This window comes from Contarinia nasturtii, unplaced genomic scaffold, assembly GCF_009176525.2.
Source record: "Contarinia nasturtii isolate CC-2019 unplaced genomic scaffold, AAFC_CNas_1.1 Cnas_scaffold_285, whole genome shotgun sequence".
NCBI lineage: Eukaryota > Metazoa > Arthropoda > Insecta > Diptera > Cecidomyiidae > Contarinia > Contarinia nasturtii.
Window position 1 is genome coordinate 2,412,878 of NW_022197640.1, and position 22,605 is coordinate 2,435,482.

At 34.2% G+C, this 22,605-nt stretch overlaps 3 protein-coding genes across 3 annotated transcripts; all 3 read right to left on the bottom strand.

Moving 5' to 3' along the window:
• Positions 1-4,031: 4,031 nt before the first annotated feature.
• LOC116337734 (ejaculatory bulb-specific protein 3-like) lies at positions 4,032-6,100 on the bottom strand. The gene is made up of 2 exons (XM_031762570.1): positions 4,544-6,100; positions 4,032-4,467 (listed from the first exon to the last, which is right to left on the bottom strand). Exons 1-2 carry the CDS (start codon positions 4,758-4,760, stop codon positions 4,190-4,192), a joined length of 495 nt encoding a protein of 164 aa, XP_031618430.1. The 5' UTR covers positions 4,761-6,100; the 3' UTR covers positions 4,032-4,189.
• A 319-nt stretch (positions 6,101-6,419) lies between these two features.
• LOC116337735 (ejaculatory bulb-specific protein 3-like) lies at positions 6,420-8,877 on the bottom strand. The gene is made up of 2 exons (XM_031762572.1): positions 8,720-8,877; positions 6,420-6,876 (listed from the first exon to the last, which is right to left on the bottom strand). Exon 2 carries the CDS (start codon positions 6,874-6,876, stop codon positions 6,484-6,486), a length of 393 nt encoding a protein of 130 aa, XP_031618432.1. The 5' UTR covers positions 8,720-8,877; the 3' UTR covers positions 6,420-6,483.
• Positions 8,878-15,634: 6,757 nt separating this feature from the next.
• Positions 15,635-22,563, bottom strand: LOC116337391 (integrator complex subunit 1). Its single transcript, XM_031761911.1, has 5 exons — positions 19,800-22,563; positions 19,066-19,692; positions 18,786-18,988; positions 17,768-18,713; positions 15,635-17,702 (listed from the first exon to the last, which is right to left on the bottom strand). The coding sequence occupies exons 1-5, from the start codon at positions 22,285-22,287 to the stop codon at positions 15,769-15,771; spliced, it is 6,198 nt and encodes a 2,065-aa protein (XP_031617771.1). The 5' UTR covers positions 22,288-22,563; the 3' UTR covers positions 15,635-15,768.
• Positions 22,564-22,605: the final 42 nt, after the last annotated feature.

The window sequence follows — 22,605 nt, forward strand, 5'->3', positions numbered from 1 at the left end:
TGGGGATTGCTTGTATGTACGTATACAGCTATTTCGCAACAAAGGTGACCAGTGAAATTCAGTCAATTGGCGATAAAATCTATGAAACTGGATGGAATCATTATCCGGCAAAGTATCGTCTATTTGTGCAATTAACGATTCAACGATCACAACGTTCATTGTACTTTCACGGATTTGGATTGATTAATTGCGACATGGTCACCTTTTCAAAGGTAAATATCAAACTGATATTTAAACATCAACATTCTCACATTTACCACACACAGTGTCTAAATTTTGGATTTATACAGCATCAAAAAAGCTCATATTTCATCGAAAATGAAAATTTATCATTAGATGAAATATAAAATATTTAGATGATAAACTGTATAACTCCGAAATTTAGACACTGCGGTGCCTAAAAATGTATATTCTTTGTTTGTCGATTGTTTCAGCTTGTGAATTCGGCTGTTTCCTACTATTTAATGTTTCGGCGCATGAAATAAACAATTGATTATACATGCAAAGATTACGCCTTTGTTTATGTTACCAAAAAAAAAAAATCTTCAATATGAACATTCCAACAGCAACGCAACTTCGAGAAACCATATGTTCGAGTTTATATCTCAAGTAGCTTTTAGTTCTCAATTCTTGTTCGAATCACAAAACTTTATCGTTCGCCCATAAAAAGCAGAAGAAAACAAGCAAAGAGCGAATTTCAGGTTTCATCAACTTTTGGAACATACATATACCTTCCACACTATATCGCTTTTTGCAAGAGATTTGAAGTCAGCTCTTTCAAACAAAATATAAAACTAAACTAAATGCACTCATTTTTGTTGAAAAGAATGGAACGACGAACACATTCTTAAAGAAACTTTAAGAAGACAGCATCAGCACAAATGTTCAATTTAATTTTGCTTATGCAGTCAAAGTTCTTTAATTTGTAAAACCGAGCACATCAAGAAATGCACACACAAAATGTTATCAATATTAAACATTTCGACACGTATGCTTACTCTTTGTTGAATTATGCCACTCTTTCGATTCAATACAAGAAAACATAATCTACATCCAATGAGCCCATCGACCACGATTTAAAACTAACAAAAAATCACCGTTTAATTTATATTTTATTAGTAAAACCAAACGACAAAAATGTTCAGTATATTTTATTTATTTGAGTTTTCAACAATACATATATGTATAAGTACTTTTTCAGTTGAAATTACCGTTTACATTTTCACATTGCACAATTATTGGCTTGAATTAAATCTACTGAAGCGTAAGTGGTTTGCAAATTTAAACGTTATTGCATGTATGGCATTTTTTTTCTTGCAACATTATTCACACCGCACAACAGCCGATTTCCATGCGCACAGCACACAAAGAGCAGAAATGTCGAATCCACAATTCTTCATTCAAAATATTTCGAAATACTTAATTCTTTTATTTATTCTCAATATAAAAAAGATATATCGGTGTATTCATTTGTTGTTGATATGAGTTGCTCTTTGACATTTATTTACATGATTCGGCCAATGCGCGTGTTTGTGTGTGGCGTCAGCTTACGATTGACCCATCGTCATTGTTTTAGCTGAGGTTTTTTTCCCCTTTTTTTATTTTTAAATTATGCAGAGATAATTTTCCGTAAAATGAATAATTCCGTTACAAATGACTTTTATAAAATTGAACACAATATAGTTTATAAAATGCGAAACAAAATCAAAAGGTCAAAATAGAGGAAAACAAGTTCAACTATTTGTATCCATATGTGTGTAACTCGAAAAATTTGTCTGAATAAATTAAGTGTAAGTTCCAAGGTCAATTTCGATGTATTTTAATTACAAACTAGTAGTTAAACGAATGAAAAATATAACAACAACAACAAAATTATGCTAAAATTTGGAAAATCACAAAAATTTCATTGTTAAGCAATGGGTTGATTTCTAGCCTAGATTTGTCTCCTATAATTTGCACAAATTGTTTCGAGTCCTCGGTGGTATGTCATCGCGTTCACAATGTTAACAGTTCTGGTGGAATGTATTGACGAGATGCTGTGTTAAATAAATCAACGATCTATATAAATCGTTTAGATTTTAACCCATCCACGTCGATCTCCTTTGCTGCGACGTAGCAAAAATCGCTCGTCATCTGAAAAAAATTCATTTTCTAAACACGAAAAAAAAAAAAACAAAAACAAAAGTAAGTTCACGAGCGTCATTTTAGAACTGAAGGACCCTACCTTTTTCTAATTGAAAGTATCGATTAGACGATGAATGCGTATTTTCAGCCACTGCTACATTTGTATAGGCGGAAGCACTGCGACAATCATTGTAGAAACGTATTGAATGCAATAGTAAAACAAACAACAATATCAAATGTTTCATATTTGATATTTATCAGCCGATAGTTATGCACACCGTTGTGTATGTTTGATGCTTTGGCATTTAAGATTTCGTTCGGTGTTGTTTTATTGATACAGACCGTGGAAGTTGAGAATTAATGCATTTCAAACATTGACTGAATTGCAAATTTTAACGATTAAATAGACTAAAACTGAAAAAAAAACAGAAAACTACGATTTAAACATCAAACAAATGAAAACAAAAACAAATCACAATGATCGATGTGCGCGCGCGCCCTGCACTGCTCGTCAATCGAAATACAACTGCTCTGGTATTGTGGTGAATGAGAAACTTTATCGAGAAATAACATATGATTTCGAATGGATTGAGCGAGCACACAAAGAGTGTATTGCTACTTTTTTTTTTACATTGCTGTTTTCGGTTTCAGTAGCAACAACAAAAATCAATTTATAAGCACACGAACGACTCGATGTAGACACAATGTGAGCGAATGTGATAAGTGTGATTGTGTATGACCAACCTGATGAAATTGTGTGCACAATACATTTGAGGAAACGCAACCATCCAACTTTATAAGTTGTGTGTCTTGACGGAGAGACGTTTTCAGTTGTTGAAAATCAAGTCGAATAGGTGCATATGTGTTATGGTTTTTTTTTTCGTTTTGCTCTTTGATGCCAAATTCGCTTAACTCATTCGCTTGTTTGGCATGGTCTTTTGACTGATGTGCATCGGAAAATTATCGCAAAAAAAAATAAAAATAAATTAATCTGGGGAAATAGAGTGGATTTATAGTAACGCAATGCGGAATCCACATCACTTCAACGTCTGGCGCAGTTGAAGTGGGCAATGTGTGTGTGCGCGTGTGTGATGAAATACAATTTATTATTTTATATGCTTTTTTAGTTTGTTGTTGTTGTTGTTGTTGCCGCTATTCGTGTTGATTAAATATAAATATATGAACGGCGATGGCTTGTATATTTCATACGTACGTTTATTTTAGGTAAAAACCTCGTAAAATGTGTTATGGCTGGAAATCGGCGCAATAAATCGTTGACCAAACCACAGCATGCACGGCGAGCATTTTTTTTTTTGTTATTGCAATGTCGCCGCATAGCGTTTTCAATTCAAGTGCTCACGCCAGACATCGTCATCATTCTACACTCGCCGTCTCGATTACAGAAATACAGTGTGCGATTCACTTGTTAAAATCGCTTCAAGCTGCATTATGCGTCTAAAGTAAATGTGGAACTTTCGAGAAAAAGTTCTTTGAATGCAAAAACGAAAACGCAAAAAAGCTTAACAAATATTACACATTTCAAAGTTATTTTCATTACACTGACTGATTCATCCAAATTCCATCGAACTGTGTTCATTTCATTCAGTTGGCGGTCATGCAAATAACATAAAATAAACAAAGAATATAGTGGCGTAATTTGGAATCGTTGAATTCAGCTAAATATATTAGAATCAATGAAACAAATCGAATTTTAATTGAAAAAAAAAAAACATCACTGGAACCGAAACCCGTTTTTACTGAAATTAAATTCCGCATTTTGAACAGCCAAAAACTTTTTAAAATCCCAAATCAACGTTGATTTCAATGATGGTGGTGGTGTGGAGTAGCTCATTTAAATTATTTATAAGCAAAAAAAAAAATGTATAATAAAATAAAAACTACATTGATTAATTGTGTTTTTATTCATATTTTTTGACCATTTATTTGCTGGTGCGTATTCTGTTTCTACAAAATCAAACAAATTTCATGTAAATCAAATGGTTAAAGTTCGTATTCCGTGTTGTGATGCTTGTTTCTATGCTTCTAAATGTGTCGAATCGAAGTGTTATTCATTTTTATTTTCATCGTTGTTTTGTTCATTTCGTTCATTTTTGGCATTTTCCTCGTTGCCATCGGCATTTTTAACGGTCGCCACTGTCGATTCCATCACCTTCGATGCAATGTATTTTTGTTTGTATTCACCGTCCTTATCGTAAATAGCCGCCAATTGATCCCACTCATCTGGTTCATTGTCAATTAGAAAGTGTGTCACTTTTTCGGAGCCATTTTTTTGCTTCTCGGTGCATTTTGAGCAATTGGTGGCTATCGCGTCTGGAAGTGAGTCTAACGAGAAAATCTTTCAGTGATGCAATCGATTCTGAAATTAGTTTAAATGGATTTGTGTGTGTTTTGAATTTACTTTTCAATTCGGTTGCGTCTGGTGTGCACGGTCCTTCGTTCAATAAACATTTAACGTAATTTTTTCGCAAACGATCATTTTTGAGTAGGTCGTCCAAATTGATGTTATCATATTTCGTATCGTAGCCATGTGTTTTGGGCGTATCTCCATCGGCCGATGCCCATTCGATGTAAACTACACTTATCACTAAACAGAACATGATCAATTTTAACACCATTTTTCTTAACAATGGAAAATTTTCACCGTTCAAATAGACCAAGACAATTTATGCACCAAAAGAAGGAAAAAAAAATCACCAACTATTTGCCAGACCAAATCCTATCCCGAAGTCTTTGAATGTTGAGTGCGTGTATTTCGTTTAAACTATCCAAAATACAATTGATGTTCTACAGGAAAGAAGATGCCTTTTTATAGTACATCTATTGCAAGGGCATTCGGATCATTTTCAATCGTTTTCATGACACTGATTACATTTAAGTACCAATTTAATGCCATTAAATTGTCTTTTTAATAAATTTCAGATCTTTCCATTAGACTTCGCAAACAAATAACATAAAAATAGAAACACATTAGAAAAATGATATACACGCTCAGATATAATCTCAAAATGGTCCATGTTCACCCAAAAAATATATTACACAATAATACGCCGCTTATGGTTTGCTCATTATAATAATAATCCAGCTTGTCCAATAACCGCTGCCTTTGTCATTTTTCGTTTTAAAATACGAGCTGGCTGGCTTTAAAGCAAAATAAAAGCAGATATTTTGTAATACTGGCGGCACCAGCTCGTAAATTCCATAAACATATTTAAAAAAAAGCTGAAGCCAAAAATTTAACCAAACATTTAAATTCAATAAATTTTTACTTCGATGTATTTTACCGATTATTTACTATTTTTGTCAGTATGTCGCAAGATTAATTTCAAGTATATTTTTGTTAACGAATTTTCAATTTGACTTTGCAGTAAATTGGTTGCTAGTGTATCTTTTTATTTTATTTCATTTTTTGAATTGCGTGTTCACTTACAAGTTGATAATTGACACGCTTAAGCTTGCCGTTGTTGATTTTTCTCTGTAATCCTCTTCTTCACTTCATATCTCACGCAAAATCATATTGAGTACGGAAGAAGAAGAGGAAGAAACAGTATTTGTCATATGCAAATTATTTACTTACCGAAGCATCAATTGGAATTCTAATGCCAACGCTAGAATTGTACGTGAATATCGTAGAAAGCTAAGGAATTACCTATAGTGTTTGTGTACACAGAATTGTGTGGATCAAAATCTATGACATGTATGAATGAAGGTGTGTTTTTTGTGTGCCGAAATTCCAATGTTGTGTTCACAGTGCAAACAAAATTCATGATCAAATTTGAATAAAATCAGACTTTAGCGCCATGAAGATTTGATGACCATTTAATGTCGAGTTCAGTGTGATTCAGTCGATGAATATCAATAAATGGTAATATTTTCTATATGTCTATCGACTATCATATTATCACGAATCATTTTAGATTACATTCAATATGTATGATGCGCCAATGGCGTATATTCCAAATTGTATGTATAAATGTAATAACGAAATGACCATGTATGCTTTGAGAAAGCAGACGCACATTATGCATCAACGAAATGAGGAAAATTATATAAGCTGTGACGATGATTCTTTTTGTGTGTCATATCAATATTTATTTAAATTAGTTTCATAGAGAGTATAACCTTGCTTCTTGTTATAAATCACATAATCAAATACATAAACATAATAATTAACGGGAAGGAAAGAGGAGGACGGATAGAAATAGAAAGCAATTCTGTAAAGCAAATAGAATTTTTCGAAACGAAACAGTCCTAAAATGCTCATAACATGCTGCTCCTATGTTTGTGTGTGTGTTTTGTGTGATGTATTTGTTAACTATTTACTTCAAAAAAAAAAATTGTTTAGATTTCGATGCCACGTGCTTTAGCAGCTTCTCGGTATTTTTTCACAAATTCGTCTTCTGGATCATATTTTGCTTTCAATTGTTTCCATTCTTCTGGTTTATGATTAATCATGAAACGAAGAACGCGATCAGTTCCTTCCTGTTGTTTTGGTGTGCATTTTGCGCAGTTGGTTTTCAATGCGTCTGGTAATAATTTTTTCAATTCTTTGCCATCTGGTGTGCATTTTCCTTGGTCCATCAAACATTTGAAATAGTTGTCGAACAAACGTTTTGTATTCAAAATTTTATCGAGGTCAATATTATCGAAACGTGATGTATAAGTCGTTTCTGCGGCTGGCTTAGCGGCAACAACAGCCAATGTCACCAAAATAGCAATCAAAGTGTATTTCATCTGAAAATTTATCGCAAACAGAAAGAAAAGGAAATGATAGTTAGTGACGAATTCATAACAGTACAATGACTTCAACAAAAAAAAGGAGAATATAATCGGTGCCTAGTATAATTTGACTAGACATCATTTCGATCGTGCTCAATAGACATTTACACGTTGGCTTGTTATTTGTTTTAAGATTGATTTCAAAAGCTCAACGACAAATCAACGCGATTCAACGAGAAATAAAAACAAATCACATATACGGAATAATAAGCACATTGCAATTCATATAATGCACGTCCTTCAGCATGCATTCATTGCGCTCTTTGTAACTTGTAATAACTTGTAATTATTATCAGATTTCCAATTAAGGTAGACAAGGTACATGGTGCGACAGCATAAACGCATCTCTACACTTGAAATTATTAATGTAAGAAATCATGAAGATTCCACACATTGACCGAATCACCGCCCTCCAATCGCACTTATTATTCGATAAAACATGAGAATTATTCGAATTATTATGACGATTTTTTCGTCATGCAATATAAAAATGAAACACACACACATATGTATTGTGAAATCTCTCATTGTCTCTCGATGTAAAATAAAAGTGAAAAGGAGCGAGACTGGCCTCGTGCAATGATCGTGCTGTTAATCGATCGATGGGGAAAACTGCGATCGAAAAATCGTGTGCAGCAAATGTGGAAGCACCTTGAACACCGAAGATTCCGTTGGAAAATTTATTTTTACACCCGAAAATGTAACAATAACAAATATTTTGCACATTTCATTGAAAATTCCATAAAGGCGAGAGAGAGAGAGAGAGAGAGAGAGAGAACCTTGATATTCAAATGCGGAATACGAACGATTTCAATGAAATAACAGTGTTTTGGTTGTATTGACAGTAAATAAACAACTGTTCATCCTTTACCATGTGTCCTAGTTTGATTACGCGGCGACCAATGGCCAGCGATTATGGTAAAAGAAATGTTGAGTCTACGATTTCAAATTAAATTTATCGTTATGTCACAGTGTGTACACTTCTGGGAAACGATTCGGTTTTTTTTTCAAATCTCCATTTACATTTAAATAAGGAATTAACGCAAATTTATGCAATATAAATGTTAAATTAAATCGTTAAAACGATACACGCAGATCACCACATAAAAAAGCTCCCTTTTGATTGAAAATCAGTTCATTGAATAAAATCGATGTGGGTTTTTCTTTTTCCATCTCGCTCTTTCTCTGATATTCACTAACTCTCTCTTATTCGGTCGCTTGTGCACATCGCTCAAAATGAATTTAACGCTCACGCAAATTACACGGTGCACAACGTCAATAGCATAATGCAACGGCGAAAAATACTGTATTGACATTTTAATTAGTTTCGATTTAAGTCGAGATTAATCAATGTTTAATTTGGTTAAATCGTTTCAGTTTACTTGCAAACCACGAAACTAGTTCAATCCATTAAATTTTGAATTCGATGTGAAGCGCGGCATTTGTATTTTGCTCCTATTTTGACACATAAATTTACGATATTTTGATCGATATTTAGTAGGTATGTACGCCATAGAGCATGGATTTAAAACAAAAAAAAACACCGGAATATAGGTGCGAAGAAAAATGTCAAATTATATAATGGTACACAGATTTATAACTATGTTGCACTGCAATCAATTTTCAAACCACTTTTGTAAAACTGGTGGAAAAGAATTGACCTGATTTTTAGCGATTTAGCTAAGTATTTACAAAAACACCGATTGGATATACGAAACAAAAATTCTACGCAACGTCTTATCAAATCACAAAATAACTATTAAATTAGCAAAAATGTTGAAATATGATAAACACTCACCGTGTATAGGCAATAAACTAAATTAAAAATTGGAAAGAAAAAAAAGTTTTTGTTCTCGGATGGTTTCGTTTTTTTTTTTAGCAAAACAGATCGTGTTAACAAGTGGTACAACGTGTTAACTCAGTTTCATTTAGGAATGAACTGTTGATAAACGACGGTACGATCGGTGCTTTATATACAAGTTTTTAGTCTCGATGAAAAACTGAGTTGAGAGTGTGTCGAAATAGTGTGTTGTGTGTTAATATCGCGACGGTCACCGTGTTCAGGTGTGCGCGCGAGCGCGCAATTTACTCGAACACGAGAGAATACGTAAGCGCGATTATCGAAAACAAACACGATGTTAAAATGGCGAGAGAATGAACGTAAGAGATAGAGAAAGATGGACAGCAAAGTAAGAAGCAGAAACAGAGAGAAAAAAAATTGACATGCCGCTGACGTTTCAACTCTTGCGATGATGTGTTGTTTTTTTTTCTTCTCTCATTTCAAATATTACGGCCAGTTTCAATTCAATTGATCTCGACGACAAATAAGATAACCCAAATGAGAGAGAGAGAGAGAGAGAGAATGTTACTTTACGGTAAGAACAAGTCAACAAAAATCAACAATTAATTTATTTAATGCTCAGAAGGAAAAGATAATAATAAACATAAAATGCGAATGACGTGTCTCAATCGCAATGAATTGTGGAAACATAGTTTTAAAATTAGTTCGTAACGCACTCATTCATTGTTACAACAATCATTAACAAAAACCACATATTCTTATTATGGGCTTGCTGGATCACATTAGCTTGGGTTTCGTCCAATTTGCATACATGCAACGCATTTCCCCTTCGTTTTTAACCATTCAAAATCGTGTGTTTCTTTCGGTTTTGTCTTGGTTCTGTTTTTTTTTGTTTTCTATGCTTTATGCTTATGTGGGATAATATGCAGAAAATAAAGCCAAAACTTTGGACCATTGAAAGACATCACTTATCAGTCGTTTTGCATAGACTTGATAAACAAGTTATTTGTCATATTTTTTCTTTGTGGGAATGCTTTTTGTTTCGTATGTAAACATCAATTATGACCATGTGGAAGATTTTTTTTTTCGCTCTCAAAATAACATGAATTTTATGAAATCTTGTTCTTGGGAAAAGCCCAAAATGAAAAGAATAACGTGCGAAAAGTGCGTTTAACATGTTCTTTGCATGTAGATTTGCACGTAATATTCAAATTGTGGCCACAAATATACATGCATTCTTTCATTCATTTGGCTGCATTGTTGCTAAAAATACACATTGATTTTGTTTGCATTTTTGATGAGTTTTTTCTTCGTTACTTCTTTTTCGGTTCGCTCGACGTTTATTTATATTATATATTTTTTTTTTTCTTCTCTTTCTCATCCGCATAATTTATTCGAAAAGTATATCGGCATAAAAATGTTGACAACCTCAAAATCGGTTTGTGGGTTATTCTATGCTTCGACGGAAAGTGATTTGTATGTCGAATCGTTCAGGGACGGACATTCAATACTTTTTCTATTTCACCGGAAGCTCATAGATATGAATTTTGTGAAGGAAAACATTGTTCATAAAACTATTGATATACGCAGCAGCAGCATTGATCTTAATAATTCGATTCTCGATAATAATTTTGTTTTTGTAACGACTGTATTATTTTACAATTCATTGACTGGAACTCATTTGTTGTTATTTATCATTATTTTTCTTCAATAATGACTACGTGCGAATCGAACACTAATAATAATAAGAAGTGGAAATGTTGAACAAATCTAATTGCACAATTTTAAATTTGCATTTTTTTTTCTCTCCCTTTGCCTATATCTATTTCGTTAAACTTCCCCTGCGTCTTTTTCTCATTTTGTATATTTCTTTTGTGTTTCTTTATTTTAATTCATAAATGACAAAAAGAAAAATTAAAGAAAAATAAATGATTATTACGTTGCAATTTGAAAGTACGTCTTTTGGCATATGCATGTACAAATTTGCGTTCAGCAAATCGTATACAATACGTATTGCAATTAATTATTTCCATCTTCAGCTTCTAATTATCAAAATGCAATTGACTAAGTGTGAGTGCGCGCGCGAGTGTGCGGTGTGTGTTCCCGTTCAATCTCAGTTCGCACCGGTGTATTTTCCACGTGCAATACAGTGAATTTTTTTTAGTCAAAGTCAAGGATGTCATATTTTTGACGGGTCAGCGCTTAATTTACAATTGAGGAAACAAAACCACATTGTAATAGTAAGCACATGACGTGCGCCGTGCACAATTTCGTTAAACCAATTTGCCAGATTAATAATGCGCGGCACTGAATCAGACTGTGCCTGAATGTTAAAGTGTGTGTGTGTTTGTGTGTAACTTAATCTCTCGGTCCAGCTTATCTCCTAATTGGATTATCGTCGTCATTTATTAAGTGGTATTGTAGCAAAACTGTACAGCCACTAATTATCAAATGAATCAGAATACTCTCTTTCTCCCTCTGTGTGGAATGCATTTGCAAGTGGAAGCGTCGTCCCTCATAAATTATGCATAAATCATTTGTCGCTTATATTTTTAATCATAATATAATATTCATAAAAATGACAATAAACAACAACAAAAATATTTAATAAATAATTGTTCGACCACAAATTCTATGAATTCATATATATTTTATGAATTATGGTTTCTTTCCATCGGCGTAATTATTTATATTTATTATAATTAATCAACACAATCCACGCCACCAAAGTCTTGTCCAAACGTCAGAAGCTGTTTTCCAGTTCAAGTGCGTCAAACCAAATGTCTATTCAATTAGCTATTTAGTTTGTAACGGTTACATTGTCTATTCAATGTGGCATTTTTCCATGATTAAAAATGTCCACTTTAATATGTTCATGAAAGCAACAATCTGATTATGAGATGTGCTCGAACGTCTTTTTCTACGAAATACATATCAAGATGTCCAACAAATTTATAACCAGTTTCTCTCTGTGTGTGTATATATCATTTTCTTGGTGCGTTGTGCGCTTGTTTTGCCACCTTGATCATGTTCAAATGACGTAAATTTGTACTCCATTGATTATATCTAGATATTTTTGAGGCGTGCACAAACTTTGACATGCAAAACTTTTTTTTAAATCTTGGAACTTTTTTTTTTCATACGACAAACTATAATTTAAAACAGAGAATATTACTTGACCGCGTTTGGAGTAAGAATATCCGAGCGTGCTACGATTTGTCAACATTCCGAATAAGAAAGTTAAATTTGAAATCAACCGGACGAAACATTCTTCTTCCATTCACATTTAACCATCGTATAAAAGACCATTCACTAGGCGAATGATAATAAGAATTCGATAAGAAGTGTGCGTTTCAAATAAAACTTCTGGTCTTAACAATATCTAATTAAACACTCATTTATGTAAATGATGATGATAGAAAAACAGTGTGTGTATTTTTTTCTCAATTCAATAGGATTTTCGACTCTGCAAAAAATGCATGTCATTCTTGATGTGTGCGTCTATTTTTTTTGCTACATGAACCGAGACAAAAAAGTACAAAGTCCAACATAACTAAGCTCTGCTAACGGTTTCCATATTTTTTGTTGCTTTCCAAATGGATGGGCATGGTTGTTGCTGCTCTCGCTATTTGTTTTTTTCTTCTAAACTTTTCTCCAAAAGATCGCATTAATTGATGTCTATATTATGCATGCGTCATTTTTCTGGAAGTTCACTGGAACACAATGTTTTGTTGTTATTTTTTTTTTGCTTCTCATATTTATGTCCGGCACATAAAAATTAAACGTAAATCTTTTTTTAAGATAATATGACAAAGGAGGCAATGACGTCAAATGCAGAAGTGTTTTCGCAAGAAAAATGAATATCTAAACATCAACGATTTTAAGAATAGGTTGTAGAAAATTATTTTTAGAAATATATTTTTTGTGATCATGTTTCAATCACGCTTACATCTTAATGACGATTCACTCGAAGACTATTGAAATCTTCCATTTACTTGGAAACAAAATCTCCTCTAAACAACTAACGAATAATGGCCCATGATTTTGATCTTCGGAAGTCATTGTTAACTCTATTCTATGTTTTTTCAACGCTAAATCATAATTTCAGTTCGTAATTAATTCGATGAATTCCGGTCTATTGTTTTATTTAATTTAATTTAATTAGAATTGAAATGTATAGGATTTTTTTTATTTTTTCAAAATAGTCAACTATATCCACTGAGAATCACAGCGTAAATTGCATGCGCATAACGGAACCAATTATTTCCTATTTTGATATTCTTGCTTATGATTCAAACAAAATAAAAAGAAATCCTGTTGGCACGTTAAAACAAGCACTGCTTTGAATTCATCAGTTGAGTCATTCTCACGAGAGAATAAAAAACATTGCGGAAATTAAGTTTTCGGTTTTTAATTGGATTTCAGGTTTTTTTTTTTGTTTGATATTCAGCAGAAATCGCCAGTTTGAATTTTGTTGTGAGTAAATCAATGCGAATTTCGGAAACGCAATGAGTGAAAATACCCAATAATTCCAAAACAAAAAGAAATTAATTTCTATGAAATGTTGATAATTCAACACAATACTTTATTCAATTGAATCATCTTTTGACGAATCTCAAAAACACTGTGAATGATTTATTTACAGTTAATTTGTCATTCGAGCGAATAGCTTTTGCTTTCAATTTTGCATGCTCATCATTTCATGCAATCACAACTAGCAAACATTTTCATTTTCCACCAAGCGAATTCAAACACTTTATCTAACAGATGCGCTCGCAAACATCGTCTGTTGCATTTGCTACAATGTTGAACTTGTTCCGGTGCATCAGCAAAAAAAAAAACGTAAACTAATACGCAACATGAGAAAGTCTATTGTTCTGCGTAATGAATGATTAATTTTTTTTGCATAACATTAACTATCTGCTAATTTTTTAATGCCAGTTATTCTGGGTTTATCCATTAATAACCTCATTTTTGAAGTTCGGCAAATAGCATTCTCATGCTTTTTTCGGCATAGGCGGATCTGTGCGTTATGTTGAATGATTTGAGAATACTTATTCAGAGATGGGGATAGAGAGAGAGATAGAGAAAGAGAGAGCAGGAACTCTTCAATGTTAAACGTGTGCTCGGTCGAGTTTGTGCTATGTAATCAAATTGTGTAGCTCACAATGTTGCGAGAATTTAATGTTTGGCTGAAAAAAAAAGAAGAATCAGTGATACTGCACGTGTATCACATTTTCCCCTCTAGCCAAACTTCCTGTTTACCGTCTTCTAAGACGACACACATAGCATACAAAAAAAAATCACACAAACAATAAAATTACCCAAAAAAAATACTAAAACAACTAGAAATCACCGCAAAAGATTATTTAATATGCGCTCGCACACGTCTCCGATAGGAATCTGGCATATGTTAATGATAAAATGTGCGATTTTCATGCTGATCATATTTCTAATGCACACAAACATTATGACTCACACAACCTGGCCAATTACCGGCGATGATAAAGACGTTTACGTCTTTTCAACGCCAATTATTATTGTTTATCATGATACAATCGAGATTTATACGTGATAAATATGAACTCAAAATATGACATTCGATTTAAAAATAACGATGCCAACAAAACGGTGGGTTTTTTTAAATACCCTATAAAAGATCCATTCAATATTCAAATGAAGCAAAAAGAGGAAAGTGAACTGCCAGTGATTTTTGGTGTGAATCATACGATGTCATTTCGAAAAGAAAATCCATTGTCGAATAGTTGATATTTCGTTTTGATTGTAGAAGATAAAATACGAACAGCATTAAATGTGGATAAACTAGTGATTTTATTATTGAGAAACAAGAAAACAACGAAAATGTGGAATTTAAAAAATGACCCGAAATCAGCAGGGAAGTGACAAAGTCTCCAAATCGTTTTTGTTTGTGTGTCAAAAATAAAAGAGAGATAATAATAAAGACGACAACAAAAAACACGTATGCCTTTATTTTGAAGACGATTTCATCGATATCCAGTTCAGTTTGTCCGGGTTGGTTGACAACGAAACATTATTAGAATTTCTAAAACAAATGCGACTTTTTTTGGGGGTTTCTATGAATCGATTTTATTGCTTGTGAATCTAAATGTTGAAATTAAATGCGTATGACTTTGAAAGATTACAACGTTGCGATAGAGTAAAAATTTTGCCATTTTTCGATTGGCCAAAGTTAAAAATAAGCTTTGGAGGTTTTTGCAGATTCCGCTTATATTCGAATCCAGATTTAATGACTTTTTTTCACTATTCTATGTATGCTTATCTTACAATCGAGTTCGGTTCATATCATCAGAATGAAGTTTCAAATGTAATAGTACAAGTTCGATGAATCAAGCAGTCGGTTAACGACATCATCGCTGTCATTTTTTTTAAAGCGCAGTTTTTTTTACTTACCTTGACAAAGTACAAAAATAAAGTGACGAGCTCATAATTCATGTGTCTTATGTATTAACTTTGTTGTCATTTTGCTACTTGCACGTTTATTTATCTACGATTCTGATCAGTCACTTTAGTTGACTAAAGTATGGCTTTTGCTCGGCTACAGTTTGATCATAGCAAGTCATGTGTTGGATGAATCTTTCATGGAATTATATCGAAATCGATTGTTTATTACCCAATAATTGTCTGAAAATGTTCATCAAATTTATTTATAAGTTCACTTGATTTGTGTGGTCTCTCCCCCCCCCCCCCCGCGTACTTCTACTGTTTTCTTTTTTACAAAAAATATCATTAATTAAAACTAATTAAAAATGATTCATTCAAATGTTATCTATATTTCGATAAATTGTTTTAAAAGTTTCATTATTCTATAGTCCATTCCGCAATTTGTTACAAAATGTTGTAGTTAATATGCTTTAAAAATAAAACTAGTGATTGACATTTATACTAAATATAATTCAATAATAATAAAACATAAAGAAAAAAAAATGATGTTTATTCGAGAAGATAGTTTGGTTATATTTTGTTTGTCGTAAAGTGTGTGGCTTATATTTGATGGTGTTTTGTCCTTAGCTTGCATGTTGTGTTTTGAGCGCAAGTATGCATTTTCGTATATGTTCGAATGTGTTGATCTTCGATTTGATGCCCATTTCGAATGCATTGCGTAATATTTCCGATGAATATTCCTGCAGGCAAATCACCATTTCGGTGAGAAATTGTAAGGCTGATATAACAACGCCGGTGTCTTTTTGACGTAAACATTGCACGTAAACGGCAAGTGTGTTTTCATTCACCGACAAATTGCCGGGATTTGATTTCAGATGACGAATTAATAGTAAATAGGCTGATTGCCGGATGCTAACCGTTGACGATGAAATCAGTGTCAAAAGTCGTTCGTGAATCGATTCTAAGGGCACTTGACGTTTTGTTGTGATGATTTCTAATTCCTGTAGTGGACTTAAAACCTCGTCATTTGAACGATGTTGAATTTCAAGCAGTAACTTGGTCAAAGTTTGATTAAGAGTTTTTGTGTATGGCGTTAGAATAATAGCGGATGCGCCTGTATTTGATTGAATGACGGATGATGGTGACGACGAAGACGATGACGACAACGACGATGAGTTATCATTTTCATTGCGTTTATTCTGTTTATACTTGATCAAAGAAACCCCTTGAACTAATTGTTGAAGTGGTATTATCATGCGATTGTCGGCTGCTAAATCTTCAATTAAATCGGTATGCGGTTCAATAAATTTCCATGCATTTGCCGAATCTTTTTGCGTATAAATTTGTAAAAATTCCATGAATCGATACATTAAATCGAATGTGTCTTTTGTTGTGCCATGATTTAGGAATAAACTGAAATAACATTCAAGTGCCGAATGCAATGATGCGCGATAGCTGTGCTCAAAAATCAACGGTTGCAGTAGCTCTAAAATGCCAAACACTTGGATAAACAGTGGAATATGATAATTTGATCGTAATACATGCAAATCCATATGGGCACGACCCTGTAAAAGTGATGCCATCATGGAAATTTGTCTTAAAACAAGTGATGGATGTGATGCAGCTAATTTCCGTAACAACAATTCCATGTGCTGTGACATTGCTTGAAAATCTCTTGCTGTCGTCAACGATGACATTGCTGTCATTATGTTATTTGTGACTTTATCGGTTTCGCAATTCGTCAGTTTGACTGCATTTGTCAAATAAATGTCGTCCATGTCGAGTACAGTGAATTTCATTGGTGGAATATTTAAATAAAGTTGCTGTAAAAATTGACATTTCAGTTCATTTGTGGCAGTTGAATCGTTTCGCACGTATGACACCAACTCTTTTAGGTCAAGCAATTCGGGCGGAACGCATTGCAATAATGTTGAAACGCGTGCACTCAATTTCTCTGCATCGATATTCTCCTCACTTAAAATATAATCGGTGAATACTTTCAATTGTTTATCGTTCAATAATAAAACATATTCAATTTGATAATGTTTTGATGTATTCTTCTCACGACCTTGCCACAGTTTTGGATTACGAATAAATGCGGCTATAAAATGTGTCACCGATGTTGAATCGTAATCGGGATTATATGTTGAAAGCAATTTATCTAAGATTGAATGTAGCGTTGACCAACTGGCTTGATGACTCAGCAGCGATAATAAATAGAATCGAAATTGTGGCAACGAACGTTTAAACATCACATCCAGACTAATTTTCGTTGAAAGTATCAACTCCGAATCAATGTCAGCCAACCAATCAATCAACAGCCCATTTTTATTCAATTCAGATGCATCTTCAATTTTAATGATATGCGAATTTTTCAACGTTGACGTGATGACATCGACCAAAATCTCTGGATTCGTATTGTTTATTATCAATTCATTGAATAAATGATTGCCTTTTGCTTGCAGTTCGGTTAGTGTACTCGTCTGTAAAACTTGTAAAAGATCTTGATTTTTTACCGCAATTTTTTTGTCTTTATCCACTTTTATGTAATTTTTCACTGTAAATAAAAACAAAACAATAAACAATGTTTCGAAACACGAATTTCTTCTATCTTTAACTCACCTTGATTGAAAACCATTTGGAAAATGATGGGACAATTGTCTGGGATCATGACCTCCATCGCATGACTGATGATGCTAGCAACATAGTTGTAGTTTGATGATTTGTCTTGCACCGAAATGAACAGCGTTCGAAAGAATGAACAGGCTGCCGAACTTTGAAGAATGCGTTGATAAAAGTTTTGACCATGTTGTGACTTAATGTTACGTAAAAGGTACTGTACCACCTTTGCAACGGTGTTCTGTTGTTGTTTCGCCAAATGATGTTGACCGTCAGTTGTGAGCAATTGTTGAATCAATCGTCGGAATCGAAGCAAAAGCGAATGGGGCAATGTTTCACCATGCAACACCAAATCAACCACTTCTTCGATTTCTTTCGATTGTGACGAATTCATCTGTGGTTGTGGTTTACACGATGCAATTTCTAATTGTTCGGTTACAATGATTTCACGACTCGATTGATCGGATAAGACACTATCATTTAATTGCAATGTTTGCATTGCAATATGACCATTTTTTGCGCCACGAGCCTGCTGAATTTCAATCACTTGAGCAAAATAGGTTCCATTGCCAATGGTTTCTTTCACAGCTGTCGTTTGCTCAATAACAGCCAAATCAAGTAATGCCAGTAATTTTGACATTGAATTCACTGGCGTACCAAAACTCTGAATGAACAAAACAATTTGTTGTGGCGTCAAATCTTCCATGGCTGCATCAACCAAACGCTCCACAGAACTTCGAATCATTTTCAATTTTAACCAATCGGGAAATATGACCACCGGCTCATTTGTTTCAACGGTGAAGGCATGCGGAAGTGGAGCATTCTGTGGAAACCAATAATCCAAGTATGGAGCTGCATTTGGAATTATCGTAGCGTAGGTGAGAAGAATAACAAATGCATGAATGATTATCATATGAATTGGCTGCTGGGAACCATCTTGAAATTGAACCTGAAAGGAAGCGAGTTTTTTTTTATTTCAATTGATGTTTTTTATAAACTTTAGTTTGATATTGATAATTACCATTACGAGCTCTGGATACTTGGCCAGTGCAGGGGTCTCTTTAAAATCCTTCAATTTTATCAAATAGTTATTGAACATCACATATAAACAGTTTAACGTTTGCAAACGATTTTCATCGTCTTTTATAGTCGGCACAATGCAGGAAAACAACGTATTTCGTTCGACAATCAACTGACTTAAATCCATTACGTGATCCAACATTTCTGTAATTGACGGTAAAGAAATTAATTTAAATTTTGTAAAAAAAAAAAATCGCAAGTTTAATAAAAAAAAATATTACCCATAACCGGATCATGTAAAGTATTTGCTGCAATGAATTGAATATAAATCATAACCAAGTCAGCGTTGTTTTCTATTTGACAGGCGGCTCTAAGTTGTGTAATAACAATCAATCGTACAGCTGGAAAATGTGGCATCAATGGAAGATATTGTAGTAACCAGCTCGATTCGTCTTGATGCATTTGAATGTCCTCATCTTCATTATGAAATACTTTCAGCAGCAATTGTAATGCATTAATGGCATTGATGCGACCTTGTTTCGATGGTGATGACAGTCGGCGAAGAAAATATTCAAGAACTTCGCACGATGTTTGATAATCCTGTTCTTCGTCGGCCAATAAATTTTGTAAATATTTCAGCAATTCGAGATCACGATGATTGTCCATTGATGACGAGTTCGATAGTAAAAATTCACACAAACATTGTACCGGCAAATGATTGAAATCACCTTCGCTATTTTGCACGAGATCAGCAAGCCATGGCATTGATTGTGATGTACCTTGACGATGAATTATATCCAATAATAAATCTGGTTTCCGGCTGCGGCACAGTAAATGGCCCAATTTTAATGTTGTATTTTGATTTTGTAGCAATTCGAGCACCATCGCTGGCGGCTTCCGTGCTACACCTGGAGTTGAATCGGAAAAGAAAAATGGAAATATTTTTTTAAAAAAATCCTCAAAAGAATGGATAGCAATCGTTCAGTAATATAATAGTAATTGGATTATTACTCACCCATTGGATTCATTAAGATCAATTGTGACAACAATAAACTGTTTTGTTCGGTAATAACGACCTTCGACGTGGCGGCTGCCAAATGAGTTTCAAATTCAATAATTTGCGTTTTCTCCAGCATGCTGACTTGTAACTCTTCTTCGGGAACTCGATAGCTAGCAAATTGATTTGTGATTGACATTTCCATTAAATTGCGTAGCATTGGATAGCGTTCCCAGCAAAATGCACCAAATGTGCTTGGATTGTGTGCGGACAGCATTAATAAAATGTTCCAAGTTTTCCAATATAGTGAGGCGATCGCCAATTTCGGTGGTTCATAATCATTTGGTAATTTTATATTTTCCGGATGATGATATTCGGCCATTGTAAACAGCAAATCAATGATTTCAACTTTATCGGCAAGCAGAGATGGATAGTCAACAATTCTTAAACCGGCCGAACGCCGAATTACTTGTTCAATGATTTCCATTGCGTCCGGAGTTTTAACCGGGATCTCACGTTGAGCACCAATCAATGACATATAAACAATTGTATCTTGATGTAATGGCACCTCTGATACCAAACGTAATAATAAGGCACGCTCTTGTTCGGGCGGCCATTGATCGCCTTTGGTATATGATTCAGGTGAATCCAAAAGTAAAATTTTATGCAAAAATGATGTATACTCCGTTTCGGATGGTTTAAATAATATTGGCACTGTGTCATACATCCATTTGACTGCCACACGTTGAATGTGTGACATTTGATCGTAGTATTCAATTAAAATTTTACTACCTTTTGTTTCACGGCCAGCTCGTAGCAGAACATTTGCTTCGCGAATTTGTGGTGACACCGATAGAAACATGCACAAACACACCAAATCGGTCATTGCATAAAAGACTCGCTCTCGAAATTCAAAATGTTCAAGTTGATGTATTAAATTTGAACTGCTCGTTAGCAATGCTTCGCAAAAAACGGTTAATTTGATGTCGTACCGTAGTGTTTTCACCAATTCACGCAAAAATACGCGCAACGTACGCAAACAATCTTCACGTTGCAACAAAAATTCCTGATAAATTGTGGCCAAATGACGTGCAGATTCATCGGGTTTTGCTTGAAATATACTTGCCAACATTCCCATTCCCATGTTGTTTGGATTACGGGCATTTGTTAGTTCATTTTGAACGGCATTTTTCAATACAACAAACAAAATGTCCGGCTGAATGTTTATCATTTCTCTGATACAATTCATATAAACATTGATAAGTGCTTTTGTTTTCAATCGCATTTTCACTAAATTGGCCAACACTTCATTGTCTCGCACTGAATTACTGCTTACATTGAAACAAATATAGGTGAGAAGCTCCTGTGCCGGTTTCATTAATTTTCCATTGTGAATCCAATGTTCCAATCTTGGTACGGCCATTGCTCGAATATCACTGATACCGCTGACCGAGGCCAAAAATTTCAGAAAATTCCGTGTTAAGCAATCGGGCGCTTGACGTCTATTAAATTGTTCTTTCACAATATCGATGACTAATTTTTCAATGACATCAGTCATGTGAGTGTAACGTGGTTGTACGGCACAAATTATTTGATTTTCGCCCGTTTTCGTTGATTCCGTACTGGTACCAGCTAAACTTCCTTCGCATGAATCTTCGTCGGTTGCCTCACGTGATGAAATTGTTGAAATCGTACCCAATGGATTTAAATCGGGTTGTAGCATTGATTTTGGTGGTGTTTTTGTACCAAATGCCGTACAAATATTTTCCACAAATGCAGAACACTCATCAAAATCCACCCAAACTCGTTCATTAACCGCATCTTCAATGTAGTGCCGGACAAACGTCTCTGGCCATTGAGTTTTGTTGTGATAGCCCCGTGTCAATAAATTTGCGGCTAAAATATGTGTTGATGGATTGCAACGCGATTTAAATGTTGGCGTTGAATCACGTCGTAGAATTGATAATAAAGCCTGTGTCACAATTTCATTACAAAACATGCTCGGCCGAAGTTTGGCCAAATAAAGTAATGATAATGTTTGTGAATTATCCATTTTCTGTCGCATTGTTATCGATTTAATGGCACCGCACAATAATGCCACCACTTGGTCGCTATCCTGACGATCAATTGCTGTTAACACTGACTGCACAAGCTCGGAACCGTCACATTCTTGTGCCACTTGTTCCCAGTATTCGAGATTTTGCGTTGAACTACTGTTTGGCACATCATGATTCGTACGACTTGCTGATGCTGCAAAACTGGTGGAATGTATTGAACTGGTTACACTACTAATCGCTAATTTTGGTTTTTTCGAAACATTTGCGGTCAATGTTGATGATGCTTCCCGTTTTCGATCCGTTGATGACATAACCTTACTTTTATTGTCTTCACGATTACTAGTTGATGCTGTTGTTTTCGAGCCCAATGCAAATATTTCACTTCCATGATGAGGTGCGCCAATTTTTGATTTGCTAGGACGCGAAATATTTGCTTTATTTCGATCCATTGCTTGGCCCTCACAACGTAAAAAATAGATCTACACACAATTTTTAAGTGGCTTTTTTCAATTTGACGATTTTCTATGCTTTGCTCACTTTTGCTCTTAGTTTGACTATATGTATATCTCTATATAGCTCTCATTTGGACTTTTTTGTTTTATGTTTGTGTTTGGTCTGTCATTAGAGCGAAAAACGTCAAATGTATGACAGTCCGTTTGAGTCAAGTAACCATAATTGCGACAACTATACGTGCATGGCTACTACATATGCATGCGGGAAGGAGACAAACGATACACAGTCATTGAATTTATGGCAACTTTCTCATT

Coding starts and splice junctions, on each gene's coding strand:
- LOC116337734 (XM_031762570.1), bottom strand. CDS start 4,760: ATGGTGTTAAAATTGATCATGTTCTGTTTAGTGATAAGTGTAGTTTAC. Junction 4,468..4,543: donor AGACGCAACCGAATTGAAAA/GTAAATTCAAAA, acceptor TTTTCTCGTTAG/ACTCACTTCCAGACGCGATA.
- LOC116337735 (XM_031762572.1), bottom strand. CDS start 6,876: ATGAAATACACTTTGATTGCTATTTTGGTGACATTGGCTGTTGTTGCC.
- LOC116337391 (XM_031761911.1), bottom strand. CDS start 22,287: ATGGATCGAAATAAAGCAAATATTTCGCGTCCTAGCAAATCAAAAATT. Junction 19,693..19,799: donor GATCTTAATGAATCCAATGG/GTGAGTAATAAT, acceptor ATTCAACTCCAG/GTGTAGCACGGAAGCCGCCA. Junction 17,703..17,767: donor CCAAATGGTTTTCAATCAAG/GTGAGTTAAAGA, acceptor TTTTATTTACAG/TGAAAAATTACATAAAAGTG.